General features: G+C 46.1%; 1 protein-coding gene across 2 annotated transcripts in view; it reads right to left on the bottom strand.

The window, feature by feature from the left end:
* FBXL20 (F-box and leucine rich repeat protein 20) overlaps window positions 1–24,035 on the bottom strand; it is a 110,376-nt gene that overhangs the window by 9,060 nt on the left and 77,281 nt on the right. Inside the window, exons 10-13 of one of the 2 annotated variants that reach the window (XM_089654871.1) lie at window positions 9,407–9,540; window positions 8,822–8,882; window positions 6,325–6,369; window positions 4,076–4,132 (exon numbers count right to left, since the gene is read on the bottom strand). In XM_089654871.1, the coding sequence (XP_089510997.1) occupies window positions 4,076–4,132; window positions 6,325–6,369; window positions 8,822–8,882; window positions 9,407–9,540 (297 nt within the window). The remainder of the gene's footprint in view (window positions 1–4,075; window positions 4,133–6,324; window positions 6,370–8,821; window positions 8,883–9,406; window positions 9,541–24,035) is intronic. The other variant, XM_089654872.1, reaches the window with a different exon arrangement.

Below are 24,035 nucleotides of genomic sequence, written 5' to 3'. Positions count from 1 at the left end.
TATCAGTGGGGGGAATAGCACCCCATTATTGGTGTCAGTGGAATAGTGCCCCATCTTTGGTGTCAGTGGGAGGAATAGTGTCCCATCATTGGTGTCAGTGGGAGGAATAGTGTCCCAACATTGGTGTCAGTGGGGGGGTGGAGGAATAGTGCCCCATCGTTGGTGTCAGTGGGGGGGAGGAAAAGTGCCCCATCGTTGGTGTCAGTGGGGGGGAGGAATAGTATCCCATGATTGGTGTCAGTGGGGGGTGGAATAGTGCTCCATGATTGGTGTCAGTGGGGGGTGGAATAGTGCCCCATCATTGGTGTCAGTGGGAGGAATAGTATCCCATGATTGGTGTCAGTGGGGGGGTGGAATAGTGCTCCATGATTGGTGTCAGTGGGGGGTGGAATAGTGCCCCCCATCATTGGTGTCAGTGGGAGGAATAGTGTCCCAACATTGGTGTCAGTGGGAGGAATAGTATCCCATCATTGGTGTCAGTGGGGGGGTGGAGGAATAGTGCCCCATCGTTGGTGTCAGTGGGGGGGAGGAAAAGTGCCCCATCGTTGGTATCAGTGGGGGGGAGGAATAGTATCCCATGATTGGTGTCAGTGGGGGGTGGAATAGTGCTCCATGATTGGTGTCAGTGGGGGGTGGAATAGTGCCCCATCATTGGTGTCAGTGGGGGGGGGGGGAGGAATAGTGCCCAATCGTTGATGTCAGTGGGGGGGGAGGAAAAGTGCCCCATCGTTGGTGTCAGTGGGAGGAATAATGCCCCATCATTGGTATCAGTGGCAGGAATAGTGCCCCATCATTGGTGTCAGTGGGAGGAATAGTGCCCCATCATTAGTATCAGTGGGGGGAATAGCACCCCATTATTGGTGTCAGTGGAATAGTGCCCCATCTTTGGTGTCAGTGGGAGGAATAGTGTCCCATCATTGGTGTCAGTGGGAGGAATAGTGTCCCAACATTGGTGTCAGTGGGGGGGTGGAGGAATAGTGCCCCATCGTTGGTGTCAGTGGGGGGGAGGAAAAGTGCCCCATCGTTGGTGTCAGTGGGGGGGAGGAATAGTATCCCATGATTGGTGTCAGTGGGGGGTGGAATAGTGCTCCATGATTGGTGTCAGTGGGGGGTGGAATAGTGCCCCATCATTGGTGTCAGTGGGAGGAATAGTATCCCATGATTGGTGTCAGTGGGGGGGTGGAATAGTGCTCCATGATTGGTGTCAGTGGGGGGTGGAATAGTGCCCCCCATCATTGGTGTCAGTGGGAGGAATAGTGTCCCAACATTGGTGTCAGTGGGAGGAATAGTATCCCATCATTGGTGTCAGTGGGGGGGTGGAGGAATAGTGCCCCATCGTTGGTGTCAGTGGGGGGGAGGAAAAGTGCCCCATCGTTGGTATCAGTGGGGGGGAGGAATAGTATCCCATGATTGGTGTCAGTGGGGGGTGGAATAGTGCTCCATGATTGGTGTCAGTGGGGGGTGGAATAGTGCCCCATCATTGGTGTCAGTGGGGGGGGGGGGAGGAATAGTGCCCAATCGTTGATGTCAGTGGGGGGGGAGGAAAAGTGCCCCATCGTTGGTGTCAGTGGGAGGAATAATGCCCCATCATTGGTATCAGTGACACCAATGATGGGGCACTATTCCTCCCACTGACACTTGCTGACCCCTGTTCCAGTATGGTGCTGCTGCAGCCAGCATATGTGGTTGCAGCAGCATCAAAGCACGGCACACTTACCTGCATCTCCTTCACTCGATTTTCGTGGGGCCGCTCAGCTCCGCCTCCTCGCCGGTGATTGGCCGCCTGTGTGCCTTTCCTGAGCTGAGTTCTGGCGGCCAATCACTGGTGAGAATGCAGAGCCGAGCAGCCGCGCGAACATCCAGTGGACGAACCGAATGAAGGAGCAGCCGCGCTTCCTGGACCGGATCGTCGTGGGACCGGAGCCAGGTAAGAGACAGCAGCCCCCTGCAGACGTTGACTCGAGTATAAGCCGAGGGGGCTGTTTTTCAGCACAAAGAATGTGCTGAAAAACTCGGCTTATACTCGAGTATATACGGTATATAGTTTAGGCAGTCTTTTACAAACTCTGAAAGCTGTAAGGCAAAATTAAAAAAGCAATGGAAAAATTGCAAAAAATGGTATGGCCAGCTGAGTTTAAAGGTGAAGTGCAGGGCCTGGCAGCAAAAGGGTTAAAGTGAGTGAAGGGAGAGCTGGGATCACTCCTTAGTAAGCCCATCTAGGGCCTGAATCTAAGGACTGAAGAGCCGGAGTGGTGTGGTTGGGATGGGATTTTTTTTAGAGGCTTCTAAGCTAAAAAGACAGGGAATACTGCAGCTGGAATGAAAACAAGATTTTTTTAAAATTTGCTTTCAATACACCTACAATGTTCAGAAGTCCACATAAAACAGGTGCAAGCCATCTCTTCTTCCTTACTCTTTTCCTACATTTAACATTAAAAGTAATAACAGAGATTGTTAAATGATGGATTATCCATTAGGGAAGTGGTCTCCAAAATGTGGCTCGGGGGCCAGATGCATCTCTTTACTTGCCTTTATTCAGCCATTAGGACAATATTCTTTCAACTGACACCAACGATGGGGAATTATTCCTCCCACTCATATCAATAACGAGGCACTATTCCTCCCACTAAAGCCAATGATGGGACATTATTCCTCCCACTCATATCAACAACGAGGCACTATTCCTCCCACTAAAACCAATGATGGGGCATTATTCCTCCCACTCATAACAATGGGGCACTATTCCTTCTACTAAAAGCAATGATGGGGCATTATTCCTCCCACTCATATCAACAACGAGGCACTATTCCTCCCACTAAAAGCAATGATGGGGCATTATTCCTCCCACTCATAACAACGGGACACTATTCCTTCTACTAAAACCAATGATGGGGCATTATTCCTCCCACTAAAACTAATGATGGGGCACTATTCCTCCCACTAAAACTAATGATGGGGCACTATTCCTCCCACTAAAACTAATGATGGGGCACTATTCCTCCCACTCATATCAATAATGAGGCACTATTCCTCCCGCTAAAATTAATGATGGGGCACTATTCCTCCCATTGACGCCAGGTCATTTTCTACTCGCTGGCCCACCTAAAGTACGAAAGCCAGTAAACTGGCCCTTCGTTTAGAAATTATGGAGACCCCTGCTTTAGGGGATCAGGAAGGAATTCTGTTTTCACCTTTGGAGTGAATCGGACCATGCTTTATAGGTTTTTTTTGCCTTCTTCTGGTTCAACTGTGGGTGTTAGCGGCTATCGGCTTGTAATCCTCAATGAACTACCACGGCGTTGTGAAGCGCCATGGTAGTTCATTAATTCTTCCTGTCAGTATATCTTCTTTCCCGTACATCCTATACAGGCAAGCAGATATACTGACAGGTCTGCAGACCTGCATGGCACAAGCGATCTACAGATCACAGGTGCAATGCTTTACAGGCTCCTGCAGACAAAAATAATAAATGCACTTTTTTTAACTGCAAAAAAATGTGCATTTATTATTTTTTATTAAAAGGTAAACTTATCCTTTAATAAGCAATGTGACAATGTCTCCTTAGTAGTCTTCCTGGTGCATTTGTTCTAAAACTATTCATCTAGGCCATAACAAAGTTGCCTCTCTACTGCAAGAGCCATGATAAAAAAAAAGATAACGGTCAAAAGAAAACATGAACCTTTTTCCAAAATGGCTTTAAAAGTAAAAAAAGCAAATAAAATCAGGTTATCAATTCTTTCCATCCTAATTAAAGTGAAACTGCATCCATTTTTTTTGCACTGCATCATAGTGCAGAGCACGTAAAACCACGTGAAGAAATAAGATGGAAGGGATCGCAAAGGACATGCAACCTAGCTTAGGAAAAATGCACTGCAAATGTGCATAAAAAACCCATATCAAATTATCATCACCGCGCATGTAAAGGTGTGCAGTAAATGCGCAGTTTCTGGTGTGACTGGACTCTTATAATCTGGTACATTTTCTGCACCTGTTTTAGGATTCTTTTGTGCCAATAAAACTTGAAAAAATAAAATAAAAACTGAACATCACCCCTACCACACAAAGTAACACTCACCAACACTTGCAGCCTTGGACAGTGTATGGAAAGCTGGATAAGAGTGCTATCTGTAATCTGCAACACAAAGAAAGGTGAAGTAAAATGCAGTCAATGCCACGTCTCTGCCAAACCTAAACTCCCAGTATCTGAAATAGCACTCAGGACTACAACTTCTCCATTTTCATAACTTTTCTTTACTATGCCACAATGCTATTTCCATAGTGTATGTGCAAGGGGCGTTCAAGTCAAACCAGGACTTTTGAGTTTATAGAATAAAAGAACAAATTTCGAGGAGTGGAAACTGAATTTATTTTTCAGCATACTCCCCTGCTACATTTATGCCAGTGTTTAATGCCTGGAAAGCTTTGGCATAGAATGATTTGTCAGTACGCCTGAACCATCCTAAAACTCTTGTACAATTTCATGACAGGTTACGCGTCAATCCAGGATCAGGCGTTCCATGCATCATCAAATGTCTTTCTGTGGCCAAGCGTCTTATCACCGTACTGTGCTTGAAGTCTTCTGTAGATATCCGCGGGTTTTACACCTTCGTTCATAAGAAACATCATCACCACACTCTGTTCCATGCAAGCACTAACGCTGTTGTCTGCCATCTTGATTAACGGTCTCTGGACTGGCCCGCGTCATGTACGCCGCCTATCAGTAATAGCACACACTTGCCACCACTTGTAGTAATGACACACTAGCATCCCTTTTTATACCAGTAATATTTAAATCCCCGGTTTGACTTAAACGCCCCTCGTGTATAAATATAAAAAACTAAAATAATGCGGTTGCATAAGTGTGCGTGCACACCCTCTTATAACTGGGGGTGTAGCTGTTGTTCAAAATTAAGCAATCATGTTCAAAATCATGTTAAATAGGAGTCAGTACACAACTGCCATCATTTAAAGTGCCTGTGAATAACCCCAAATAAAGTTCAGCTGTTCTAGTAGGTCTTTCCTCACATTTTCTTAGTCACATCCTACAGCAAAAGCCATGGTCCACAGAGAGCTTCCAAAGAGTCAGAGGGATCTCACTGTTAAAAAGGTATCAGTTCCAAGGCATTAGATATACCATGGAACACAGTGAAGACGGTCATCATCAAGTGGAGAAAATATGGCACAACAGTGACATTACCAAGAACTAGACGTCCCTCCAAAATTGATGAAAAGACGAGAAGAAAACTGGTCTGGGAGGCTGCCAAGAGGCCTACAGCAACATTAAAGGAGCTGCAGGAATATCTGGCAAGTACTGGCTGTGTGATACATGTGACAACAATCTCTTGTATTCTTCATATGTCTGGGCTGTGGGGTAGAGTGGCAAGATGAAAGCCTTTTCTTACGAAGAAAAACATCCAAGCCTGGTTAAATTTTGTAAAAACACATCTGAAGTCTCCCAAAAGCATGTGGGAAAATGTGTTCTGGTCTGATGAAACCAAGGTTGAACGTTTTGGCCATAATTCCAAAAGATATGTTTGGTGCAAAAACAACACTGCACATCGCCAAAAGAACACCATACCCACAGTGAAGCATGGTGGTGACAGGATCATGCTTTGGGGCTGGAACTGGGGTCTTAGTCAGGGTAGAGGGAGTTATGAACAGTTCCAAATACCAGTCAATATTGGCACAAAACTTTCAGGCTTCTGCTAGAAAGCTGAACATGAAGAGGAACTTCATCTTTCAGCATGACAACAACCCAAAGCATACATCTAAATCAACAAAGGAATGGCTTCATCAGAAAAGATTAAAGTTGGAATGGCCCAGCCAGAGCCCAGACCTGAATCAGATCAAAAATCTGTGGAGTGATCTGGAGAAGGCTGTGCACAGGAGATGCCCTCGCAATCTGACAGATTTGGAGTGTTTTTGCAAGGAAGAGTGGGCAATATTGCCAAGTCAAGATGTGCCATGCTGATAGACTCATACCCAAAAAGACTGACTGCTGGAATAAAATCAAAAGGTGCTTCAACAAAGTATTAGTTTAAGGGTGTGCACACTTATGCAACCATATTATTTTAGTTTTTTATTTTTACTTCCCTCCACCTAAAAGATTTCAGTTTGTTGTTCAACTGAGTTGTACAGTTTATAGGTTACATTAAAGGTGGAAAAAGTTCTGAAATGATTTATCTTTGTCTCATTTTTTTACATCACAGAAACCTGACATTTTAACAGGGGTGTGTAGACTTTTTATATCCACTGTAAATGAGGTCATACACCCTATTCCATCCTGTTTTAAATTCTTTATTTTCATAGCAATTCAGAACTCACCTGTACACATTCCTCCAAATCCATCTTCTCTAGCTCATGGCAATTCTATAGAGTGGACAATATTAAAACAGAGTTAATGAACACAAATTTAGCTAACAAAATGTAGAAAAGGCCATATTCAATTAATAATTAATATATCACTTGTAAAGTCACAGGGGAAAATGAAATGTGCCAGTGTTTCCCATCATTTCTAAGAGCTCTTAGGACTATTGCCTGTAACAACCAATCAAATATTAGCTTTCATAACTATGGCCATCATTTTTTCAAATATTATAAAGTGGTTCTAAAGCCCAAATATGTTTTTTTTTACCTTAATACATTTCCTGCATTAAGGCAGAAATGTTTAGGTAGTAATATAGCCCCCTCATGCCTCCTTATACTAACCTGAACTCTCACCCAATCCAGAACTGTTCCTGTTCGTAATGGCTCTCCCCACTCTCATAGGCTTTGCTGAGGCTTGCAATGGCTCCTACAGCTGTCAATCAAATCATGTGATGAAGCAGTGGGTGGGGCCAAGACACACTGGGGTTGATTTACTAAAGGCAAAATACACCTTGCACTTTGCAGTTGCCCTCTGCAAGAGCAGTTACTCCAGAGCTTAGTAAATGAGGTACAGCTTCACTTTTCAAAGAATACCCAATCACGTGCAGAGAAAATAAAAAATAAAAAAAAGCATTTTTGCTTGCATGTGATTGGATGATGGAGGTCAGCAAAGCATCTGCTCATTTACTAAGCTCTGGAGCCAGTGGGTTCTTGCCCTCTCACCACTTTGTATAACACATATCAAAGTTCCAGCGCCTTTTGGATGCCTTTTTTTTTTTTTTTTTTAATTAGAACAGTGCAAATAACCGAAACAAATGTGCACTGCTTGTCCCAAAAACAAACAAAAAAAAAGGGGTGGGTGGGTAAGGAGAGGTTTGGGATCCCACAGAGGACGTTAACAAGGAGGCAGAAACACAGTAAGGAACAATTTCATGAATAGATTACAGAGCCATTAACCTCTTGCCCCCCTTACCCCCCTTCCTGACCAGGCCATTTTTGCGATATGGAGCTGCGTTATTTAACTGACAAATACGCGGTCATGCAACGCTGCACCCAAATTAAATTTATGTTCTTTTTTTTTCCCATAAAAAGAAGAGCTTTCTTTCTGTGGTATTTGATCACCTGTGCGTTTTTTGGTTTTTTTTGTGCTATAAACAAAAAAAGAGCAACAATTTTGAAAAAAAAAAAAAACAAAATTTTTTACTTTTTGCTATAAAACATATCCAGTAAAAAAAACAAAAAAAACAAATTTTGTCATAAATTTAAGCCAAAATGTAGTCTGCTACATGTCTTTCCTAAAAAAAAAAATCCCAATACATGTAAATTAATTGGTTTACTGGAAAGGTGTAGTGTCTACGAATGGCGGTATATATACTGGAAAATTTTTATTTTTTTATACTAGTAATGACGGCGATCAGCGACTTAAAGCGGGACTGCAGCAGGCATTCTGACACTGGGGGGGATTAACTGCCACTGACATCTTAATGACACTAATACAGTTATCAGTGCTAATAAAAAGCACTGAGATTGTACTAATGACACTGGGCAGGAAGGGGTTAACATCTGGGGCGATCAAAGGGTTAACTGTGTGCGGTTTTACTGTGTGTCTGTTTTACTAGAGAAACACACTGCTGTGTATTTCTCTGCTGTGCAGAGAAATACACAGCAGCATGTTATTGCTGGCAGGAGAGAGACCTGTGTTGTTTACACACAGGTCTCTCTCCTGTCAGTGATACCCGGTGATCGCCAGGTGCTGGTGGGGAATCTCTGGCCGGGACCCAGTGATCGAAATCAGTAGCTGGCGGTGCGTGCGCCCCCCTACCCGGAATACAAAATATATATACACACACGTGATTTTCCGCAGCCCTGCCGCCCTGTAGCAGTAGTTTTGCTATAGGGCAGTTGGGAAGCAGTTACGTAGTGGATGAAGTTGAAGGATATTTGGAGAATAAAGCCTAGTACACATGGGCCGAATGACGGACGGTTCAATAGAATCCATCTGACATTCAGCCCACGTGTACAGCAGCCAGTCCAACACAGCATGACCGAAAAAGGTCTGCCGATCAGCACTCACAGACAATGGCTAAGAGTGCCAACTGGAATGTTCTAGCAGGGGGTCGTTCCCCCTGTCAGAACACATAAGCACAGCAGGGGAGATTGCTGTACTAACACTGGATAGTAAGTACAGCGTCTACTCCTGAGTTGTCAGGTTTTTTTTTTTTTGGTTCAGCCTGCTGGGCTAAACAAAAAAAACTAGTAGTGTGTACTAGGCTTAAGGATATTGTGTAGTGTCACTTTAAGCCCTAGGTTTTCATCCACCATAGTAGATCTATTGCTGCAGATATGCAAATACTTTAGATTAGGTGTCTCCTTTCCCCATCCTCCCACATTAAGCCATTTTAAAAAATAAAAACATTCAGGAAAATGGAGCAAACACAAATGCAACCCGCCTTACTTTAGCCAGAGTGGTAAATCCTAAATCTGTCAACTGTGAACATCGAGCTACTTCAAGAATTCTGAAAGAAATAAGTGGAAAACAAAATGTACAGTTACGACTTCTCAAATAATATTCTTTAAGATACACACAAGTAAAAAGGGCCTGGTCACCTAAATTAGATATATTTCTTTTGACAAGGCACTGACAGGTTGTATTATTTGCTAAAAAAAAAAAAAAAAAAGCCTGTCCAGCAGGAAAAAAGACTTTTGGATATTTTACACTTTTACAACTCAGGCCTGTAAGTGAATACTTAGCCCCTTTGCCTTTGTTGACTTGAAATCTGGCAAAGGCTTGAGACTTTGGATCACCTAATGGAGAGGAAGTAGATCTACTCTTTTATCATGAATGTGGTGCATCCAGGAGTCACCCTCTACCTGTATTTGAAATGTATATAGACATTGGTGTCTAGAATATGTGAATTACTTTTCTCTGCTACTGTATTGATTACACAGGATTAGAGAGATGTGTAATACCTTTAAGGAGATTGGTTCTACCCATTTGTGTAAAATTAGCCATTCTTTTATATATAACCTCATTTGTTACCTGAGTCGGGGGCAGTTCTGTCCCAGTGCATTAAGAATAGAGTCTGTGATGTTGGAACAGCCAGAGGCGCACAGAGACTGCAGCTTGTGACATCCACGGCAAATTGTGATGAGTCCATCATCAGTTATCTGCTGCTGGAACAGAATGAATATCAAAGTACAAGGCAAGCTGCAGACATGTAAGATGAACAAAGGCTGCTAGACATACTCAAGAACTAAAATGCCACAGTCTGTCCACATTATCTTTTTTCCCCACTGATAAAACACTGAATAATTAAAGTCAATTTACATGGTTTGAAGAAAAAAAAAAAAAACTATATTTTTTCATAAAAGAACTAATCAGACACTTAAATTAACTTAGAAAAATGTCAACTGAAATCTGGGCTTAGGTGACATATTCCGCCTGCCTCTCTTCCTCAGCCACCGGAAGCTTTGTATTCATTCATAAAAACACAACGATCCCCATGAATGGCTGAGCAGCGCTCAGCCTGACTATTTAGTACTGTGAATGTGACAGGAAGCCCCCATCCCACTGCCATAAAACAGCACAGTATACTGAATGTAGCTGGGCCTACATACAGTGAATACAGCACACCCAACAAGTGCACCTAGTAGTGTAGTAAACAGTTCTTTTGGGCCAGCTTAATAACATAAAATGGGGAGATAGGCTTTAAGGTGAAAGGAGAAGACCACTTTGGGCAGAAAGGAAGCCTTAGGTCCCAGGACAACCTTATCGCTGTACAAAACCAGGAAAGATTCTTTACAAGACAATGTTCCCAACTCCAATACTTGCCCAGTAGAGGTGATGGCAACAAAAAAAAAAAAAACACCTTGTGAGTGGGCTCAGCTAAGGAAATATCCCAGGCAGGATTGATGAGAGGCTTTTGAAGAACCATAAGTTCCACTATGAGATCTGAAAGAGTCACTGGAGAGTGTCTAGGAGGAACTAAATAAGCAACTTTCTGTGCAAAGGCCTCCACCAGGGATGGAGAGGCTAAAGTACACTAGAAGAGGATAGCCAAGGCCAAAATTTATCCATTGAGGGTACTCAAGACTATATGCAGATCCAGATACTAAGTACAGAGTATCTTCTAGGATAAAACGGTCTCTGCTTGCACCATGCAAAATAAGTCTTCCATATATGATAAATTTATCAAGAAGCCAACTTTCTAACATAGAAAAGTGTCAGGATGACCAAATCTGATAAGCCTCTGTCCCTCATAAAAGTCAGCGAATGAGAAGCAGGATGGCAGATCAGGCATTAAGACAGAAGGTCTATGCCAGTGGTGGCTAACCTATGGCATGGGTGCCGCAGCGGGAACGCAGAGCCCTTTCTGTTGGTACGCGAGCCAAGTCACCATAGCATCATCCCAGCAGGTGAGCATCGGATAACAGTGCACACAGGGGTCATGTGCATGCTCTGAAAGGAGTCACGGTGCCAGGCGATGATGTCATGAGCCATGACTCATTAGGTGCGACTCCTCCAAGCTTTTACATGGCCGCTCAGTGCGCTGCCAAGATTTTAGCTTGTGCTGGTGGTCAGTGAAACTTTGCCCTCTTGTGCTGGTGGTCAGTGGAACTATGCCCCCTTGTGCTGGTGGTCAGTGGAACTTTGCCCCCTTGTGTCGGTGGTCAGTGGAAGCTCTGTTATTGTGTTTTTCTTTTAAGACAAAGGATGTTAATGTATGTTTTTTCTAAATTAAAACCTCAATATTCAGGTTTAATTGAAGAGTTGGCACTTTGCAATAAGTAAGTAGGTTTTGGGTTGCAGCTTGGGCACTCGATCTCTAAAACGTTCGCCATCACTGGTCTATACAATCCAGAAGAGGCCAAGGGGAGTTTGTCAGAAGTCAGAATATGTCAGAGTACTAAACCCTCCTGTGCCAGTTTGTTGCCATAAGAATCACTGGAATGCTCTCCGACTCAATCCTTTGGAGCAATTGTAGAAGGAGCTTCATGGGAGGAAAAATGCAAATCTGATCCCACAAAGTCACCAGCGCTTCTACTGTAAAAACGTGAGGATCCCTGGACCTGGCTGTGAATCTGTTCAGTTTGTTGTTGAACCTGGGTGCTAACAGATCCACATTCAGTGTCCCCACCAGCATCAAAGATCCTGTTAAACCTCCAAGTGAAGGAACATTCACCGCGATTCATATGCTGATAGCTGAGGAAGTCAGACACTTTTCCATGCCTGGAATGTGCAATGTGGTCAGGGATGGAACATGGTGCTCTGTCCAGGTAAAAAACCTTTCTATTCCCTTTTCGACTGTTCAACTTCTTGAGTCTCCTTGACAGTTGATATAGGCAGCGTCCATGCCATTGTCTGAATGAACACACATCAAAAGTCCCCAAAGTGGAGATGTCAATTGTTCGGGGGACAGCCAAAGGATCTGAGCACCAAAATGATTAATGTAAGTTTGGATTCCTGTGCCAACCAGGTCCCTTAAACGTTCAACCCTACAAGGACCGAACCCCCCCCCCCCACACACACACATACACACACAATCCACACACACAATCCTGACAGACCGGCATCCGTGTTCAGACTCTCCCAAGTCATTGAGAGGAATGGTTTCTCTGACTCCAGTGCCAGATAGGAAGTATACCAAGTCAAGGGGAAGTGGGCAGAGGGAGACAGGTGTATGACCCACTTAGACAGAATGTGAAGCTGCAGTGGCCTGGAGTGGAACTGGCCATAAGGTACTGCCTCAAATTAATATACCATTAGACCCAGTACCCTCAGGTACTGAGGGGGTGATATCTGGATAGGGTTAAAAATGTGGGGTCATGATCTTTTCCGAAAAATAAAAAAGAAGACCTGGGATTGGAATATGTTCAGGATCAGTCCCAAGTATTCCAAGACTGTAAAAGCTGGATCCAGTGCAGACTTCTGAGGTTTTAGAATCCACCCAAAATTCTGCACAGTCAGGTGCATGTTGGTATTCAAAGCCTAGATGGAATGAGCTTTGAGCAGGTCGTCCAGGTAGCCCACATTGTGGACTTCTTGAGAGAGAAGAGGAGGCAGAACAGGGGCCTAGACTTTTGTGAAGGCCTGAAGAGAGTTGATAGGCCAAATGGCAGGGCCACAACCTGGAAAGGACAGTCTCCCACCCACAAAATCAAAAAAACAAAACAAAACAAAAAAAAATCCACATTGCCTCAAATCCACATGTATGAGGAAACCGATAGATGTACCCAAACTTGAAGAAGCGGGTTGCTTCATCACTGAGAGGGGGGCTTGAAGCCATGCTTAGCCAGCTTGGGAGTCCAGGGTTTGCAGCAAAAGGAGGTGCTGGGCTTAGACTTGGAGGAAGGAGTATGGAAGGGATGAAAAACTCTTTCTAAACCCAGGAGAGAAGAACTTGTTCATAAGAGTATTAACTTTATTTTTGCTAGGCAAAAGCATGCTCTTTCCACCAGTGACTTCCTTAATAAACAGTCTAGATCAGTGATGGCGAACCTTTTTGAGCCCGAGTGCCCAAACTGCAACCCAAAACCAACTTATTTCTTTCAAAGTGCCAACACTGCAATGAAACCTGAATATCGAGCTTTTGGTTTAGAAAAAACAACTCGTACAGTAGTGCAAACTAATTAACAGTACAGGGATGACCAGAGACTGCGGACACAGTACAGGGATGACCAGAGACTGCGGACACAGTACAGGGATGACCAGAGACTGCGGACACAGTACAGGAGAAGACCAGAGACTGCGGACAGTACAGGGATGACCAGAGACTGCGGACAGTACAGGGATGACCAGAGACTGCGGACACAGTACAGGGATGACCAGAGACTGCGGACACAGTACAGGGATGACCAGAGACTGCGGACACAGTACAGGGATGACCAGAGACTGCGGACACAGTACAGGGATGCCCAGAGACTGCGGACACAGTACAGGGATGCCCAGAGACTGCGGACACAGTACAGGGATGCCCAGAGACTGCGGACAGTACAGGGATGACCAGAGACTGCGGACAGTACAGGAGATGACCAGAGACTGCGGACAGTACAGGAGATGACCAGAGACTGCGAACAGTACAGAAGATGACCAGAGACTGCGGACAGTACAGGAGATGACCAGAGACTGCGGACAGTACAGGAGATGACCAGAGACTGCGGACAGTACAGGGATGACCAGAGACTGCGGACACAGTACAGGGATGACCAGAGACTGCGGACAGTACAGGGATGACCAGAGACTGCGGACACAGTACAGGAGATGACCAGAGACTGCAGACACAGTACAGGGATGACCAGTGACTGCGGACAGTACAGGGATGACCAGAGACTGCGGAAAGTACAGGAGATGACCAGAGACTGCGGACAGTACAGGGATGACCAGAGACTGCGGACACAGTACAGGAGATGACCAGAGACTGCGGACACAGTACAGGGATGACCAGTGACTGCGGACAGTACAGGGATGACCAGAGACTGCGGAAAGTACAGGAGATGACCAGAGACTGCGGACAGTACAGGAGATGACCAGAGACTGCGGACACAGTACAGGAGATGACCAGAGACTGCGGACACAGTACAGGAGATGACCAGAGACTGCGGACACAGTACAGGAGATGACCAGAGACTGCGGACACAGTACAGGAGATGACCAGAGACTGCGGACACAGTACAGGAGATGACCAGAGACTGCGAACAGTACAGAAGATGACCAGAGACTGCGAACAGTACAGAAGATGACCAGAGACTGCGGACAGTACAGGAGATGACCAGAGACTGCGAACAGTACAGAAGATGACCAGAGACTGCGGACAGTACAGGAGATGACCAGAGACTGCGGACAGTACAGGGATGACCAGAGACTGCGGACACAGTACAGGGATGACCAGAGACTGCGGACAGTACAGGGATGACCAGAGACTGCGGACACAGTACAGGAGATGACCAGAGACTGCGGACACAGTACAGGGATGACCAGAGACTGCGGACACAGTACAGGGATGACCAGAGACTGCGGACAGCACAGGGATGACCAGAGACTGCAGACACAGTACAGGGATGACCAGAGACTGCGGACACAGTACAGGGATGACCAGAGACTGCGGACACAGTACAGGAGATGACCAGAGACTGCGGACACAGTACAGGAGATGACCAGAGACTGCGGACACAGTACAGGAGATGACCAGAGACTGCGGACAGCACAGGGATGACCAGAGACTGCAGACACAGTACAGGGATGACCAGAGACTGCAGACACAGTACAGGGATGACCAGAGACTGCGGACACAGTACAGGGATGACCAGAGACTGCGGACACAGTACAGGGATGACCAGAGACTGCGGACACAGTACAGGAGATGACCAGAGACTGCGGACAGCACAGGGATGACCAGAGACTGCGGACACAGTACAGGGATGACCAGAGACTGCGGACAGCACAGGAGATGACCAGAGACTGCGGACAGCACAGGGATGACCAGAGACTGCGGACAGCACAGGGATGACCAGAGACTGCGGACAGTACAGGGGATGACCAGAGACTGCGGACAGCACAGGGATGACCAGAGACTGCGGACAGTACAGGAGATGACCAGAGACTGCGGACAGTACAGGGATGACCAGAGACTGCGGACACAGTACAGGGATGACCAGAGACTGCGGACAGTACAGGGATGACCAGAGACTGCGGACACAGTACAGGAGATGACCAGAGACTGCGGACACAGTACAGGGATGACCAGTGACTGCGGACAGTACAGGGATGACCAGAGACTGCGGACAGCACAGGAGATGACCAGAGACTGCGGACAGCACAGGAGATGACCAGAGACTGCGGACAGCACAGGGATGACCAGAGACTGCGGACAGCACAGGGATGACCAGAGACTGCGGACAGTACAGGGGATGACCAGAGACTGCGGACAGCACAGGGGATGACCAGAGACTGCGGACAGCACAGGGATGACCAGAGACTGCGGACAGTACAGGGATGACCAGAGACTGAGGACAGCACAGGGATGACCAGAGACTGCGGACAGCACAGGGATGACCAGAGACTGCGGACAGCACAGGGATGACCAGAGACTGCGGACAGTACAGGAGATGACCAGAGACTGCGGACAGCACAGGGATGACCAGAGACTGCGGACAGCACAGGGATGACCAGAGACTGCGGACAGCACAGGGATGACCAGAGACTGCGGACAGCACAGGGATGACCAGAGACTGCGGACAGCACAGGGATGACCAGAGACTGCGGACAGCACAGGGATGACCAGAGACTGCGGACAGCACAGGGATGACTGCTGACCTTTGGGGAGGGAGGGGGAGCGGGTACCTGAATTTGACAGGTACCCGCTCTTACTTCCGCAGAGTTTTTTTTTTTTTATCTTACCTGTTCCTTTATCCAGCCGCGCGTTGTCTTCCCGGCTTCTGTAGTGTGGGCGGACAGCCGGATGCCCAGTGCGCATGCGCGAGAAGCGCTGCGCTTTGTGATTGGTCCGGCGGCTTCTGGGATCTGTCATGTGTCCCAGGTACCGCCTTACCATTCACAAAGAGCACTGCTTCTTGTGCATGCGCACTTGGGACCCGGCTGTCACGCACACTACAGCCGGGAAGACAGCGCGCCGCTGGATTCTCCTGGCGTGCCCACAGATAAGGCTCGGCGTGTCGGCTGTGGCACGCGTGCCACGGGTTCGCCATCACTGGTCTAGATGCTCATTAAAGAGATGTCAACAGGGGGGCGTGTCCAAGATGGCGACCGGAGCGGCCGCATGATCCGGAGCTCCGGTGCCGAGCTTCAAAATCCGCTGCCATCCGAGCGGCGGCAGATCACGGAGTGACAGCGGAGGACCCGGGTAGTATCCCCGATCCCGGGGAGCCGGACCCCAGGTGATATTTCCGCCCCTCGTGGCGGCTGACGTCCGCGGCCTGGTGCGACCGCGTGGGCCGGGGCTCCGGCGCCACCCATCAGTTCTCCCGTCCATACCTGCTGCCATCCGGGCTGTGGGAGATCGCCTGGAGATATCCGCGGCGCCCTCTGCACTGCTGGGACTGGGGGAGTGACGCCGCTGGGTTTTGCTGCTTCCCGCGGCGGCGGTGGCATCTGCGACCTTCATCATCAGTCAGGAGCCTCCTTCATCTGGTCGCAGTGAGTAGGGGGTGCGGGTGCCCTCCTTTCATTAGCTCCCCCCACTGTGACTTGGGGAGTGGGCCTCACGCTGCTGACCCCGGAGCCTGCTGTCTTCCGTGACCACAGCCCCTGTTGGGCTCAGAGGCCTACTGGGGCCTAGATACTGCCCCGTCGGGTGTCTCCCTGGAGGGCACTGTGCTCGGTGCTGGAGGTCCTCTGCTTCCCATTTGTCCCTCTTGTGTCCTAAGTTGGGATCTGGTGCCATCATCCTGCTCCGGTGTGATATCTCTGCCGGTTGCTACGATCTATGTCATCTCTACCTTTCCATGGCTTGTTAAATATTTTTACAATATAATGTCCTTGCAGACGGATCTAACCGCATTCATGTAACTACAACCCTAAACCTATTTTGGGCGATATAGGTCCCCTGGGGTTATAATCTCCATTCATTATCCTACTTTAAGTTGATCACCCCCAAGAGACTCCCTGTATGCCGTCCACAAAGAAAAAAAAGGGACAAGCCCAGAAGTCCCTCACTACATACCTACTTAAGGCACACGAGCTTTGTAACATGTCTCCAGTTAATACAGAGCGAGCATCCCTGTCCGATCCCACACAGGATAGCACAGCTCCTTTATCGACCTTGGTCAATGAAAATACACAGCAACTTACAAAAGGAAACTTGGAGTCCTGCTTGGAAACCATGTACGCCAAACTGGCTGCCAAATTTCAATCGGAATTACATAAAAATACTAATGTTCTCTCTCAGGAATTAGCCACGCTGGGCTCCAGGACAGACCGCTTAGAAACCAAACACGATGAACTTAGCCTGGCCTATGGTGAACTTTCCAGAGAGCATGATCATTTACAAACAGCCTTTTTTCAACTACAGGCGCAGGTTGAGGACCTTGATAATCGCAATCGCAGGAATAATCTGCGAATCAGGGGAATCCCGGAGTCTGTGTCAGACCTCTCCTTAACCGTGACCAAATTATTTCAATCACTCCTCCCGGATCGTGACCCTGGGTCTTTTGCCTGTGACCGCATCCATAGAGCCCTGCGCCCTAAACCTCCTACTGACAAGCCGCCTAGGGATATTGTCCTATGCATGAGAGACTTTATGACCAAAGAAGAAATACTCCGAGCTGCTCGCAATACCCCAATGATCTCCTTTGAAGGCTCGGTCTTACAAATCTTTCCAGATGTTTCCCCGGCCACGTTGGAGAAGCGTAGAAAAATGAAAGAAGTCACAACGGTCCTGTTCTCAGCTCGTATCCGCTACAAATGGGGCTTTCCCTTTAAGTTGATAGTTCCACATAATGGGAGCACATATATAGCTACATCCCCTTCTGAAGGTAGAGCAATCTTGGCCAAATTAGGCCTAGCAGATACCCCATCACCTCAACGTCCACCCTCCACTCCTCGTATCTCTCCCATTTGGCATACCCCATCTCCACGGAGAGATAGACGGAGAGTCAGACAGGATCCGGGCTGACAGGTCCATTCCCATTTGCCTTTTACCTATTGTTTGACAGTCCTTGGTCTTGCCTATTGTCTTTGATGACTTTACCACGAATTGGGACACAGGGATTTTGCTCTTTATATCTTACGTTGTCAGGATGTGTATTTCTATGGTTACTGCTATGTTAATTTTATCATTCTGAGTATTATGTGTGCCTTGCATTGATAGCTGGACGAGTTAAGGTATAACAAGGGTCTTCGGTCCCTCTTAATTACGCCCATTGGTTTATGGTTTTACAACTCTTCGACACGTTACCCCACCCTGCCTCCTGACATGGCCGGTGGTGTCGCCGCCCGATCGTGGGGTGGCGGTTCTGTTTTCCATGTTTTAGGGAGACAGGGTCTGGGCCCATTTGGCCCCTTAATATTTGAACTTTTTGTTTTATCAGGTATGACAAATTTTCAGCCTGATCCATGTTCTTGAGTTACCCTCTTCATTGTAGGAGCTGTTCAAACCTCCTCTCTATTGTTTTTTGTCTTTTTTTTCAAAACTTTAGTGCATGAGGATGGTGTTGTGTCGGTCTGTGGACGTCATGGCCCCCATGTTGGGGCCGGGGGGTCCCCTGGGCTGGTTCTGCCACCTGTACGTCTGTCTGCTGTAGACCTGCGGATTTCTATATCTAGCCAATTACTTTTAAAGGGATATCCCTGCTGTGTGTACTTTTATGATGATAGTAACAAGCTCTGTTTGCTATGGTAATTCAATGTATTTCGCATAACGTCCAGGGTTTCAATTCGCCAAACAAGCGCAAAACAGCCTTTCTTCAATATAAACGACTGGGAGCCAAGATTATCTTATTACAGGAGACACATTTTGCAGCTGCAAAACACCTGACATATTTTCATAGATCTTATAGGCAGGGGTATTATACCCTGCATTCCTCCAAGAGTAGGGGAGTGGCCATCTTTCTGCATAACTCATTCCCTTTTGAGGTTCAACATGTGTATCGTGATCCTGACAGTAGATTTATCATTCTTAAAGGCACCCTTTCAGGTCGAGAACTTACTATTGCTAATGTCTATGCACCGAATTCAGCACAAGCTACCTTTTTTTCTAAATTTTTTGGTGCTCTGGATAGGTTTTTGTCCCCCCATCTATTGGTGGGTGGGGATTTTAATTTGGTGGCAAATCCTCTTTTGGACCGTAGTTCCCCCTCGCACTCTTCCCAGGCTTTCCCAAAATCCCTTACTAAGAAACTAGATGCCCTCCAGTTGGTGGATGCCTGGAGAGCGCATAACACAGGAGCCAGGGATTATACATTTTATTCCCACCCTCATGACTCTTATGCTAGATTAGACTATATATATTGTACCCTGATTTTACTAGCTAATTCTAGGGTAGCTTGCATTCATTTGAGCCCCTGGTCGGATCATAGTATTATGGCTTTATCTATCACGTTTGTGGGATTGGCACCTACTCCCTTCTCTTGGAGACTTAATGACTCTATGCTAACTGATATTGACTCTCGTCAGGAGGTGGTTACATCTCTTCAGGAATATTTTCAATCTAATTCAACCCCTGATATTTCCCCAGCCACACTCTGGGTAGCTCACAAGGCGGTCCTACGAGGCCGTCTTATCTCCATGGCCTCATCCAGAAATAGAAAACGTTGGCAGCAAATACTACTTCTAACCCGAGAATTAGAAGCACACTATAGAAGCCATGTCGCTAATCCATCTCTACTTAATAAACAGCTACTGTCCCAAAAGCGCTTAAAACTGAATGCCCTGCTTTCCCAAAACACTGAAAAGGCTCTTCGCTGGTCGAAGGCCTCATTCCTATTACATAGTAACTCGGCATCTACCATGTTTGCAAGGAAGTTGAACCACTCTCTGCGCCCCCCACACGTGTATAAATTACGCACAAACTCGGGCACTATCTCATCTCTACCTCAGGAGGTCTTGGGTATTTTTGAAAATTTTTATTCTAAACTACTAGCTCCTCCGCAGTCGGATTCTGTTCCTCTGTCAGACTCATGGCTGGACTCTATACCCCTCCCTGCCCTTACACCCTCTCAGATTGTCTCTCTTAATGCCCCCTGTACTTTAGAGGAAATAACACGTACGATAAGCACGCTTAAACGCTCTACTGCACCGGGTCCTGACGGATTTACCGCTAGCTATTATAAACATTTTGCCTCTACGTTGGCTCCATACTTGATAACTTTGTTTAATGATGTTTTGCAGGGGGGTAGGTTCCCTGAGGAGATGTTGTTGGCTAACATGTCTTTAATACCCAAGCCACAGAAAGACCACTGTTTGCCACAAAACTATAGACCAATCTCGGTCATGAATAATGATCTAAAGATATTTAGCCGTATTTTGGCGGACCGGTTGGCCCCTATCATCTCCTCTTTGGTTTCTCCAGACCAGTCGGGTTTTATTCCCGACAGATTTATTACTGATAACATTCGTCTCACTCTAAATGTTATTCAAGACGCCAATTTACATTCCAAAGAGGTTCTGTTGATGAGTTTGGATATAAACAAGGCCTTTGATAGTGTTCTTTGGCCCTACTTGTTTTCCTTGCTACAGAAAATGGGCTTCAATGATGGGTTTTTGGCAGGCATACATGCCCTGTACGACTCTCCTAAAACAAGAATTAGGCTTCCTGGCTGTAACTCTGATTTCTTTACATTGGGTAGAGGTACCCGCCAGGGCTGTCCTCTTTCACCCCTTTTATTTGCGCTGGTGTTGGAACCCTTGGCATTGGTGATTAAGTCACATTCGGATATTTCTGGCTATTCATTATTAGTTTCACATTTTAAGCTGAGCATGTATGCTGATGATGTTATGCTTTTTATTACTAACCCGTTGACTTCTTTACCTAACTTGTGTGCTGTATTGAACGATTTTGCCAAAGTGTCAGGTCTCACCGTTAATTTTACCAAATCTGTGATCATGCCTATCAATGTTCCTGACTCCCTAAGTGTATCTCTCCGTAGTTCTTTCCCATTTCGCTGGGTCAAGGACAGGATATCCTATCTGGGGATTAACCTCACTCCCAGATATTCGGATATATTTGCAGCTAATTATCCACCATGTGTATCGCGTCTCTCTACTCTACTGAAAATCTGGCACGGTTACCATATCTCCTTTCTGGGTAGAGTCACGGCGGTTAAAATGAATATTTTGCCCAAATTACTTTATCTTTTTAGAGCACTTCCAGTTCCGGTCTCAAAAACGTTTTTGGATCACTTTCAGCGGACTATTAACAATTTTATTTGGGGAAATAAGCATCCACGTTTTGCCTCATCCATTTTGTATCGCTCACAACGGACGGGAGGTCTCGGTCTTCCTAACTTTTGGTTATATTACCTCTCGGCTCGTTTTGCGCAATTATCACAATGGGCTACTATTAACTCTCAAATCCCATGGATAAAGTTTGAGCCTCAGTCGATACGTCCTTTTTATGGTCTAACATCTCCCCCCGATCGATTGTTTTTCGTAACTCCATAGTGACCCATTCACTGACGCTTTGGTCCAAACACAAATCTAAATTGGGTTTAGTCTCTCCTATTCCCCCAGGTGTGTCATTTTTTGGTGATCCTACTTTTGTTGTAGCCTTTTCTACCCCCCACATGTTTCGTTGGTGGTATGATCGATCTTTTATCAGATTATCTGATTTCCAAAGAGGAGGATCTTACATTACCTTTGATATGCTGCGCGTGTTGTTTGATGTTCCTCTTCGTGAGTACCTTCGCTATAGACAGATTAGGCACTTTTTTCATGCGCACTTTGGCCTTACCCCATCCTCTCCGATTTCCTTTTTTGAACGTATCAGCCGTGATTCTCCCAGGGGTAAGGGTCTTATCTCAGATCTTTATCACCAATTTTTGATCTGTCTTTTTCATACTCCCCCTTTGTACAGACGAAAATGGGAAGAGGATTGTGGCATCACTTTTTCAGATGAGGATTGGGATTCCATGGTGGATAATATATGCAAAAGCTCTAGATCTCTTTCTGTTCGTGAGACGGCCCTTAAAGTTCTAACCAGATGGTATTATACCCCGTCAAGACTACATGTATTGTTTCCACAAACGTCCCCTCTATGTTTTCGTGGCTGCGACTGCACAGGTACTTTGGTTCATATATTTTGGGATTGCCCGACTATATCCTTGATCTGGCGTAGGATTTCTGAGGTGGCTGCCTCACTGTCGGGTACCCCGATACGATTGTCCATGCAGACCTGTTTATTGGGGGCCCATATCCCAGGGGTCTCTGATGCCAATCTGAGATTGATACATACATTATGTATTGCCACTTTATGGTCTATTGCCCTACATTGGAGGTCCAATGTTGTACCCTTGGACTCCGTTTTACACAGAATTGATGCTGTAATGCTTATGGAACGCATTCATTATACCCTACTAGATAAGATGCACTTATACGATAAAAAATGGAAGTCTTGGAGAGATTGCAGAGACACTTATTGCATGCTTAATAACATCCCCAGTAGGGGTTGGCTAGCATATACTGTTGACGGATGTATCACTTAACCTACTTTGTCGTTTACGTACTTCATGCACTCGTAACTTCCTCTTTTTTTTTCTTATCTTCTTTGTTATGTTAATATACTTTTATGTATTGTACTTTTCAAAAGTGCCTTGTTTTTGCTGACAATATCACTTTTAAAATGAGCTGTTGTTTGCCTGTCTACTCATGTACAATAAAATCGTTTGTAAACAAAAAAAGAGATGTCAACAAACAAATGGCATATGCTCCATTTGTTTTGTACATGCTGGTAAGACCAAGTATTAGTCCAAATGAACTATTTAAAGTTATGTCAAACCTGGAGTTAGATTTTAATGGCACAGAAAGCTTTTGGTATTTGAACAATTACCCATTAGTGGCTAATCCCACGTTTTCCACTTTTAAAATTTGCATGGTAGTATGGGGCTCTACAGCTGCATCATTCATTTACATGTGAATGAATGAACTTCAAGTCCTGTCCTTTCCAGTTTTCAATGAAACATGAGTGCAGTAATTACCATGCTCAAAGTCTATGGACGCCTCCTCCAGCTCTCTAACTGAAAGCCCACACCTCAGTGCGGGCAGGAAGCTGGAAAAAGAGTCTGCAGGAACCTGCTTTTTTGATCCACTGATTGCAACTGCAATGCTTTGCAAAAAAATATAACACATTTTTTCCTGGAAGTATATAATGCATTTATTATTAATTGTAAAAGGTGGACTTAGGGCTCGTTCACACTTGGCTGTTTTGCCAACGCTTGCCAAACGCCCTTATAGTGCTTGGCAAGCGTTGGTCCGGCGTTTGCGGAGCGTTTTTTAACACTCCGCAAACGCCGCATGCGCGGTTTAGCGACGTTTGCTAGGCGTTTGCCGAGCGTTAATAACGCCCCACAAACGCCTATAATGCAGTTTGAGTGGTGTTACCGCTCCGCAAACTCCCCGCAACCGCGTCGCAACCGCACCGCAAACGCCGGCCGGGCGTTTGCGGAGCGGCACCATAGACGAGAATAGGAGGCTTCAACGCCTCCTGACTCGTCCAGAGGCGTCCGTATTGCCGCGACGCAACGCGACGCAAACGCTCCCGTTAGAACAGCACCATGTGCTGTAATGTGCAGAATTGGCAGAGGCGTTTGGGAAGCGGTAAAAACGCTTCCCAAACGCCTCTCTGCCGCCTGCACACAACGCTAGTGTGAACGTAGCCTTAGCCTTTAAGTTAGCTAGGTGTGTATATTAGGGCCATGTTAAATGTTCTTTTCCAGGTTACACTTCACCAGATAAAACTGAATGAAATACAACTTCTAATTTCACTGGTGGAATACACTCCATTGTTGCCTGAACACTGCTGAAATGAAACTGCAACTGACAGATCCTGTTGGACATCAAAGGGGAGTCTATAGATCAATTTAAAATGAATTTTAGCTATTCTCTTGCTGATGACAGAATTGACTGTCTAATGTGGCCCAAAGTCCTACCAATGTTTGGTAATCAACTAGAACAGTGGTCGGCAAGCCGCGGCTCGCGAGCCACATGCGGCTCTTTACAC

This window comes from Staurois parvus, unplaced genomic scaffold (genome assembly GCF_062004578.1).
Source record: "Staurois parvus isolate SC_StPar_1 unplaced genomic scaffold, SC_StPar_1.0 ptg000813l, whole genome shotgun sequence".
Lineage (NCBI taxonomy): Eukaryota > Metazoa > Chordata > Amphibia > Anura > Ranidae > Staurois > Staurois parvus.
The sequence above is the reverse complement of the archived record's forward strand: the minus strand, read 5'-3'. Positions and strand labels throughout refer to the sequence as shown.